Source organism: Branchiostoma lanceolatum, chromosome 8 (genome assembly GCF_035083965.1).
Source record: "Branchiostoma lanceolatum isolate klBraLanc5 chromosome 8, klBraLanc5.hap2, whole genome shotgun sequence".
Taxonomy (NCBI): Eukaryota; Metazoa; Chordata; class Leptocardii; order Amphioxiformes; family Branchiostomatidae; genus Branchiostoma; species Branchiostoma lanceolatum.
The window spans coordinates 16003379-16013352 of record NC_089729.1 but is presented as its reverse complement, the minus strand read 5'-3'; the positions used below and the strand labels follow the sequence as shown (position 1 = coordinate 16013352).

The 9974-nt window shown below is 39.7% G+C and overlaps 1 protein-coding gene across 11 annotated transcripts in view; it reads right to left on the bottom strand.

The window, feature by feature from the left end:
* Positions 1 to 274: 274 nt before the first annotated feature.
* Positions 275 to 9974, bottom strand: part of LOC136439664 (multidrug resistance-associated protein 1-like) — a 55729-nt gene continuing 46029 nt past the window's right edge. For 10 of the 11 annotated variants that reach the window (XM_066435168.1, XM_066435171.1, XM_066435172.1 and 7 more), the window contains 8 exons: positions 5763 to 5962; positions 5301 to 5427; positions 4730 to 4831; positions 4352 to 4498; positions 3572 to 3730; positions 2991 to 3157; positions 2340 to 2534; positions 275 to 2078 (listed from right to left, as the gene is read on the bottom strand). In XM_066435168.1, coding sequence (XP_066291265.1) covers positions 1967 to 2078; positions 2340 to 2534; positions 2991 to 3157; positions 3572 to 3730; positions 4352 to 4498; positions 4730 to 4831; positions 5301 to 5427; positions 5763 to 5962 — 1209 coding nt within the window. In that variant the 3' untranslated portion in view covers positions 275 to 1966. Of the gene's footprint in view, positions 2079 to 2339; positions 2535 to 2990; positions 3158 to 3571; positions 3731 to 4351; positions 4499 to 4729; positions 4832 to 5300; positions 5428 to 5762; positions 5963 to 8050; positions 8362 to 9974 lie in introns of all 11 variants that reach the window. The other variant, XM_066435169.1, reaches the window with a different exon arrangement.

Below are 9974 nucleotides of genomic sequence, written 5' to 3'. Positions count from 1 at the left end.
GTCTGTCATGCCTTGTGAAGTCACTGAGTACGTTAAATATCTTTGTGCAATTTACGGCATATATTTGCTCATTTCCACGATTTACAGTATGGTAGAAAACTAATTTTTGGGGTGGAAATGAACGAAAATTGATGCGCGTGATGGCATCCATATAAACAAATCAACATGGCCTTAGGGAAAAGACTAAGTAATTTGATAGTTAATAAAACAACTATAGTTGCCTTAGCTAAATATAAATGACAACTGTTACTCTTGAATGATTCAACACACAAAGTTGATATCTATATCTTTTTATTCAGTTTGATATAACTTATGGTGTATACTCTGCAACTGACAGTCTTAATGATACTTTACAATCATTTGTCACAAGCAGTCATGGTATAATATGACATAAGTTCAAAGCACATCTACAGAACAAACATTAAATTGCAAACTAATGTACAAGCACCTTCAAAAAATCTTGTCAAACATACTTCATCCATTGAAAATCGACATGGTGTAAGGGAAAAACAAGCTAAATCTATGGTGTGTTACTACATGTAGCACACGTGAAACAGTGATTCTTGATATAGAACAAAAGTTGTGATTATATAATGCTAAATGTAAAAATACTGAATTGGAAGATCGCAAATATCTATCATGCCATTTATAATTTTTACATAAAAATTGTAAGTTGGTATTTCAAGCCCTTCTACCAGTATCATTCATTGGAAACCAGAATCATGAAAGAAAAAAAACAAAACTCTTCTCTGCAATACATTATGAGGACCCAAATGCTACTTAGTGTGTAAATAATGTTCAACAAAAATGTAAAATACAACAGTGTCTTCAGTTCCTGATTGTCTAGATTCTACCATTCAAAAATGCAATTTAATGCTCTAATGATCAAAGATGTGGCATAACACAATTTGGCACATTTCCACCAGGACAAGTACATGACTGCATCAAAAGCCTTTCTTGCTTTGAAATAAACTTTGCTGCAGGTCATCTCCCACCTGCTCCAATTGCAAGGTTATTCTCATAGCAGCACCAATAGTCACTTCTTGTACACAGTTTTAAGTTAAGTACAAATACAATGTATATTAAAAGATCACACATAATTCCATAGCACAACACACAATCATGCCCCAATCACACTCAGACCCTGAGATTGTACAATGAATTATATTATCAACAGTTGATTTGCCCTTTCCTGGAGTGGGCAATAAGTGGCCATAGTATTTTCCACATGTCACTGCATCTTTAAGCAGCAAATCAGCTACATCAGAAGCTACGTGCAAAACCTTTGTATTAAACCTAATGCTTCAATCTGAATACTGAAGAACACATAAGATGGGTTGCCTCCTTAGCAGGCTCTACAAGTCATGCTTCTTTTTTTGGAGCTTATGTTTTTTTTCTGATGGCATATCAGATCTACTGCACTTTGCAGCCGTTCTGCTTGGATATTATGCAAAACTATCCTATCAGAGAAAAAAGCATATTATGAGCCCCCCAAACCTTGACTTGTAGAGCCTGGTAAGGAAACAGAAAGACTTATATAATATTTGTATGCTCCAAAAACAAAAGCAGTGGTCCATTACTTGTACAGAGTAACAAAAAGTGAATACAACTTTCCTACAAATATCCTTACATAAGATATGAAACATCTCTATAGGACAAAAGATCCTGTCTGAAAAGTGTAGATATTAAACATGTCATTCAATTGAAACTCCTACAGTTTGCATCATTTGTCACCATACAGTAAACCATAAATCTAAATGTTACAAACTTTTGGCAGAAATTGGTACTTTTAGAACACATCCTACGAGTACTTATAATCAATAGGCACACATGACACCAAGTTTGACAGATAGCCAAAAAGAGGTAAATGAATCTTGTGTACCATCTCTACAATCAAATCACTCCAGATGGTATACAGTATACTGTTAAAGATACATAAAATATGGATCTGCTACAAAAACCCTTGCTATGAAGCCAGGCCCGCATCTTTGGCCATTCCGTAGAAGATACCTCGCGAAGCGATGAGGTCTTGGGGGGAGTCAAACTCTGCTATCCTTCCAGCATCAAGAACAAGCACCCTGGATGGCACAAGAATTTATTTTGTTAATGAAAGAATATGTCTGAAGAAAAAAGAAACTAAGAAGATATGTACATGTACCTATGAAATGTTTAAGTCTGTAACATTTCTCTCATATTTTTGAGGAGAAAAACGTTGGGTTGTGGTTTCATGTACTGCCTATCGCTGAGAAATTTTAGAACCCTAAATTTAGGGTACATGCTGATCTTACCTTGTGCTATCCATGATAGTGTTGAGCCTGTGGGCTATGGTCAGTTCTTACCTTGTGCTATCCATGATAGTGTTGAGCCTGTGGGCTATGGTCAGCACGGTGCAGTCAGCGAACTGTGTGCGGATGGTTGACTGGATGAGGTCGTCTGTCTCCAGATCCACGGCAGCTGTGGCCTCGTCCAGAACCAGGATCTTAGACTTCCTCAGCAAGGCACGGGCCAAACACACCAGCTGTCTCTGACCAACACTACAAGAAATACATTATTATATTAGATATGTTGTCAGGGTTAATATAAAAATTGAATAAAAAAACAACAACAACATTAGTGTTGCCATAGAATATATAATTTATGGCCATGAACTTTTTTGTTACCTTTGCCAAGTTAATGTTTTTGGTGCCGGTGTATGTGTGTTTGTGTGATTGTGAACAGCATAACTCCAGAAGCTGTGGATGGATCCTTATGATATTTGGTATGTGGGTAGGGGTCAGGAAAGCAAAGGTGAACTTCGATAATAGGCCCTCTAGCAGATTTCTCAGGTACTGCACCAGAACTCCTGGTTTTGACAAGTTCTGGACATGCTATGGTCATGATTTTTGGGTGGTAGATAGCTCTTGGTGATGTATGTTTGGGCCCCCTAACAGATTTTTGGGAAATGTAGGGGCTGATTTTATCAATTCGTGTATTCGACTCCCAATCCTTACCTAAGGTTCTCCCCTCCCTCTGACACCTCGTGCTCTAGCTGTGCCCCCAGACCCATGACAAAGTCCTTCAGATGAGACAGCTCCAGAGCCACCCAGATGTCCTGGTCAGTGCGGCTGTCGAAGGGGTCAAGGTTCATCCTCAGTGTGCCAGAGAACAGCACTGGGTCCTGTGAAGCACAAGATATTCTTTGGTGAGATTATGGAAGTTGGTTCTGGTTATTAATAAGCTTAATGGCTTTAAGCCAGGACAGAAAAAAAAGGACAACATATTCAGTGACCAAGAGGACAAAAATCAAACAAAACAAGAAAATGATTGGTGTAAGGAGGTTTCAAACAGTAGTGGACAACCTCAAGCTAACCGTACACACGCTCTGGTTTCAAACAATATATCGGTCAAATGAAGAGCTGTGGTATCTTTCTACTACAAGATGTAACTGATGTTAAAAAGATGCAATAAAGAGTAGGGTATCTCAATAAACTACATGTAAGTACTAATTCAGAGAGAGTTATCCCAATAGGCTTTAGATTTAAGCCTTCAGGAACAAATAACCCCAACATGCATCCATGTATAATTTTACAACCTGAGGGATGATGGTGATACGGCCGCGAAGATCGTGGAGTCCGATCTTGGAGATGTTGACCCCGTCAATCTCGATGTCTCCCCCAGCGGCTTCGATGATGCGGAAGATGGCGAGGGTCAGGGACGACTTCCCCGCTCCTGTCCTACCCACAATTCCAACCTGTAAAAGGGAATTAAACATACAATGTACATGTATATACCATAAGGCTAGGCCTAACTACACTGTTTCTCTACCCATTTTCAGAAATGGTAATTGTTCCACCTTTCCCCATTTCAGGGATGTACATGTACTAACTGTACCTGTCCAGCAGACTGCACCATTCTGGCAGGAGTCAGTTTCTGTGCGACTACCGATACCAATACCTGGTAGTACTACAAATGTACATTGATTTCATTATGTGGTGTTTAATAGTGCCAACATCACAATGGTATCATCACTGACATCAGTAAAACCTCTTTGTCCTCGAGCAACATTGATTTTGAATATAAAAGTTACAAAACAAATTAAAGGGTGCCTTTTTACGCCCAAAGCAGTAGAGGTCTTCCCTGCTTTGTGCAAAGACACAAGGTGTAGCCAAAAATGAATATCCTAGGGAATGCCTGCATGGAATTCCTAGAATAATAGCACTAAGCAAATAAATAGCAGTGCTATACTAACAGCTCCGCTCCTGAGACGTCGCCAAAAACTCTTAATCCTTGTCTCCACTAGCTTTATAAACCGTAATGGCTATATACACTTGTGAATTCCCACCCTATTGTGTCTTTATGGAATCCTGCTCACCTTCTCTCCCCCCTTGATAGTGACATCGATGCCCTTGATGACCAGGTCTAATCCCTCTCGGTAGCGGGTCTGATAAGAGTTGAAGTTGACCTTGCCCTCGCTGGGCCAGTTATCTGGTGGTCTGTTGTCATCCACCACCCAATCAGCCTACACAGACAACCAAACCAACTGTTAACCTTTAGCACACTTAGGTAGCCGCTTGGCACCCTATTCTCTATTGGTAACAGAGTTAGGCAGCAGGGAGAAGGTTAAGTTTGCACTATGACAGCACAGATTTAAACAATAGAATGCAATGCATTTCAGCCATAAGTTTTAAAACTCTATTTACAGTCAGTGCTCGAAAAGATTTGAAACTCGAAAAAGTACAGGTAAGATTACCTCCGTTTCTGTTTCGGCGTATTCCTTGATTCTCTCCACAGCCACAATGTTGGTCTCCAGTTCGCTGGTCATGCGCACCATCCAGTTCAGGGTCTGGGTGATCTACAGAGAAACAAGGAAAACAACAGACATCTGTGTCATTGGATCATAATTCTTATTCCAACACAACTAAAATCTTGCTGCACCAACTTTCTCAGGGTATCCTAGGTAGCCCAAAAGTCTGATTTTTATCTCCATGAAAAATGGAGATATAGTTTTGGGTGTGTCTGTGTGTCTGTCTGTTTGTCTGTCTGTCTGTCTGTCTGTTTGTTTGTGTTTCTGGACCACTGTAGTCAGCATAACTCAAGAACCTCTTGATGGATTACAATGATATTTGGTATGTGGGCAGGTGTTGTGAAGCCGAAATTCAAGGTCAATTTTGGGCCCCCTGGTATGTGACCTTGGTACTGCAGCAGAAATTCCATTTTTGTTTGATCAGTTTTATTTGTCGTTAAAATAAGAGGCAAGATGGTTTTCATAGATTTCTGGTATTCATGCATACCTGCTTAGAAATAAAGAAAATAAACTTTACCTGAAGAGCGTAGGTGATGGACAGACCCACGATGCCCGGGCTCAGGGTCTCTCGACCAATCACAGCAAACAAGGCGGCAAACAGAACGATGCAATTCCCAACAAACTCCAGCCTCAGTGCCAGCCATCTGCAAATGAGTTATGAATTCATTTAACATCTTCAACAAACTGACTTCATGGAATTTCACCATGACAAATGCATATTGACAGGATGCATATGTCAATGCATAATCTCGCTTCAGAAACCAGGACGGATTTCAGCTTGCAACCTATAGCTACTACAAAAAGGGTTGTAATCCTTAAGGATTGTCCTCTTTTCATTGCATTCACTGAAAAGAGCAGGGAAGTTTCCTTTAGTTAGTAAATAGAACTAGTCTGCTCTAGTCAGGATGATGTGACAACTTTGCACCACTGTAAACTAAAACTGTAGTGAGAGATCTTCCTGTTCATATAGTGAACTCACCTGTTGGAAACAATCATGGGGTAGTACGCCACCTGGTTCTCGTCGACCTTTGCTTGGTTCTGGAAGAAGAACTGCTGCTCGCGGTCGTACGCACGGATGGTGCTCGTGCCCTGCACGGTCTCACCGAAGTGAGAGTAGATGGGCGAACGACTGATGGACTCGATTCTCTTCAGTTGACGAGACGTCGCGACGTAGAAACGCTGTGGAGAAACAAGGTGCATGTAGACAACATGCATTGTATCTAAGAACAAGAAACTACATGCTTTGTCTTTTTTTAATGAAAATCAATGTTTTGTGAAAGACTATACTTGAATTTCTCGAAAAGTATAACTATAAAGAAATTTATCTTTTTAGTATTCTTTAGAATGTTAAGACAATTGATATAAGTCAATGAAACAGTGAAGACTATTACATTTATACATTGATAAGAAGGCAGTCAGGAATTTTTTTTCGAAACATGTAAAATGGAGGGGTGTGCAGACTACGGCCTTGGAGTCAATAGAAAGGACAGTCATTGCAATGACATTGGTGTTCCTGACCACCCTCTCTTCAAGAAAATGGAATAGTCCTATATCATTTAGCAAATTCAAAACCAAAACCTGCCTCCACAGTGGACTAGTCCAAACTTCCTGCACATTGAGTACAGAAGGACATATGTGACGATTTTGAATTGTTTCTTCTTGAGATGTTTCTCTTCGACTAAATTTGTTTCTTTTTACCAATTTAAAAATTAGAGTGGCCAGGAAAATACCTGAAATATACCTGAAATATATCTTTAAATCTTTGGCTTTAGAGAACATAATAGAATTATACAGACCAACAACTGTGAAGGGAGGTACATAATATACATGTGCGAACTTGTCAACATATAGGCAAGCAAGCAGAAGCCAGCAATATATAATGATTTGTGGATGATAAAGGCAGAGAATCAATAGACAGATCACACTCCATTGGTTTTACATACGAATATTGCAAGATAACTTAGTGTGGTATTTGGAAAAGCAGTGATGGACAGATATAATCATATCAAGAGTATCCAGACAATTTTGTGTAAAGGAAAAGTACAAAATTGTGCTTAATATATCTACATGGCTTCTACCCTGCTTCTGTTCGAGAAAACCAATATCTCATACTTTCTAACTGACGGGAAGGATTCTTTGAAAAAACACCAACATGGGGAAAAAGCAGAGTTTGCTTTGACTGCCTACTTTCCACATTGTAAAAAGATGTTACGAAAGAAAAGTATCTTCCCAGTAGTTAGAAACAAGTTATTGATTTCCTTGAGCCTCAATGTTAATTGTTATATATAATAATGTATTGTGGTGAGGAAGTTTGGTGTTATGTGTTGCCAGTCATTGTTTATAGGGGATTAGTCAAAGATTATGTCTGATTGAAGTAGTGAACAAAAGGTGATCACAGAAATGATAGCCAAGGGTGTGAGTTAAAAGAAAAAAACATCATTTCAAACATGCTGACACTTCAAGACAGGTTATAGAGAACATCACAACAGAGAGGTTAGTATAAGTTTTGATGGATTTATAACCGTAAAGACTGTAAAATAAGTGTGAAGACGTTTGAACTCAGGGGCCACACTAGCTCATTTCTTTGTAACTCAAAAGTAGTTATACATCAAGCACTACAACCAGACGCACGACTTCAAGAACAAAACTTTAAGAAAATCAGCAAGGAGCAATACTTAGCTTGCATGGAGAAAACTTGCTACGTACATGTATTAGTGAAGACTTGTGCAAAACAACAAGCTCAAACAAGGGACGATGACTTGTCAGTGATTAGTATCACAAACTTCATGGACGGGAAACTTAAAGATGGACTATGCTGTAATATTTTGGTCTATTCAGGACTGCAATACAAACCAAAGTTCACCCTATGTAACTTGCCACTCATCTTTCAAAAGACACTAGGCAAGACAAGGGTTCTATAAGCCTATTATTATCTATAACTTATAAGCCTGCCTCCTGCACAAATATATCACTGCTGCCATGTAGTGCCAATTGGATAGTAATAATAGTAACCATGTTATACCAGAAATATATGTACCATACAAATGTTGACAGTGTAGACTGACCTCATAACAAACATATCATTTTTGCTTTCCGTTCTCTCTCTGCTTTCCGTTTCATATCTATGAAAAGAAAATAGCAATCCTGAGGGACTCAAAATAATACATAGTCCATCTTTAAAGAGTTATTCTCCATGTAGGCCTGGCAACACACAGCCCCCAACAACAGCAAAACGTCATGCACAACAACGACCCATTAAAAAGGTACCTGTACGAAATAATACAGCAGGGCGAGCGGTACGATAATTGCCAGGAACAGGGGCGTGGAAAAGCTGATCACAAAGAGCGTGCTGAGGACCCAAAAGAGGCAGGAGAGCCACATGCGGAGGATCATGGGGATCACGGTGTCCACGATATTCACGTCCTGCGAGAACCGGTTTATGATTCGTCCCATGGGGGTCACATCGAAAAAGTGCATTGGTGAATGTAGCATGTTCTGAAGACTCTTGTTGTGGAGGTGTAGAGATGAACGGATCCCGCCATAGGCAGAGCAGAAAGCTGCCAGTACGACACAAACACCTAGAGACAACACCAGCGAGAATCAGTGTTAATTGGTTTTCATTGCTTTCCCTTAAATCATTCCCTCAATCACAGAACCCCAAACCGTATTAGGTGCAGTGTATTTAAGCTGCATAGAAATTGTCCTTTGCTAAGGAGCTGCAAGAAGAAAGAAACCCTGTAAGAGCTGTAAATCAAAAGCGAAGAAGAAATTTTGAGTTATTAGCATTCTTACTTATACTTTTAGTCATTGCTGATTAATGCAATTAACCTGTTGGAGGTTAGAAATTTCAGACAAACATTAATGATTTTGGAAGTTCAGAAAATAAATCACGGTAGAATAAATGTATTCAGATTAGTTTGGTTCAATAAAGATATCAAAGCACCAGCCACCATACAGTGCAGAGTGTTAGTGGATTATATTGTCAGAAATATACAGTAGATCGAGTGTCACCTATCTGTTAATGTTACAAGCAAACAGACGTCATGATCTGAATCCTTTCCACCGGAATGGGTGATTTTCTCCATGTTCAGGTACCAGCTGGCTACATGTACAGCGTGGCTGCACCATCTCTGGCCAGAATGTTACATGTACATAGTACATGTAATGATACAGTACACTACATGTATATATATCATAAGAGGCAAGAACAACACCGGGAGAAGTCTGAAAGACCCAGGAGATACATGACCATGCGTACAAGTCTTGCATACAACTTACAAGCAATAAACACAACACATCATCAACTGTACAAATACATTATGGCTCCAGTCCTGAGGCATTGTCAAAAAGAAGGAAAGTACATGTACCACTACGAGACACAAGCAGCAACTAGATTAGCCTGTTCTAATTCACCCTTCAGACTTTGGCTGTCTGACTTGAGCTAGGAAACTTGTAGGACCCGGTTTGCATTATCTTGTTTATGACTACCAGCTGACAGCTTTTTTGGTATCTTCACTATCATCATGGCTTTTATAGCCAAGCACACTTGCCTTCTCTCAACAATGAAACTTGAAGGTTTAAGGTGGTGTGATTATTTGTAAAAATCAAAAATATTTGTTTATCATGATGGTATTGTAGCGACAGTTATTTGGATTTATTGGAATTGCAACAGTGCAATACACGTGGGACACAGGCAGCTATTGCTGATGTCGTGACCCACACACATAATGTATCCAATTTTTACACTTGGGTGGAGTGGGGAAAATCGTGTTAAGTGCCTTTTCTCCCAAAGGCACAAGATCGGTGGCAGCAGGGGATTCGAACCCGGAACCCCTTGGTTCTGAGTCGGAAATCCTGCCGTTACGCCACACGACCCCGTTATTTTTAAACGTTAGACTTTATAAAACTAACAGTAACCCTGCTTGTTTTGTCCAACTACAATGTAATTATTAAGGTGAAGTTCTGAACATATCAACTGCTGAGATATCAAAAATGTCCCGTGGCTTGGCCACATGCGTCAGATTCCTTAGACCCGTGGGCCATACATGTTGTATGCAATTGCATTCCCCAATTCGGATGGTAACGTTAAGCCAAATAGATCCAAGTTAGGTCTGTATGGACCTTTTAGGCTGTCGTGTGGCGCAAGTGTAGAGCGCACGGCTGTCATTGCATTATCTTGAATGACTCCCAC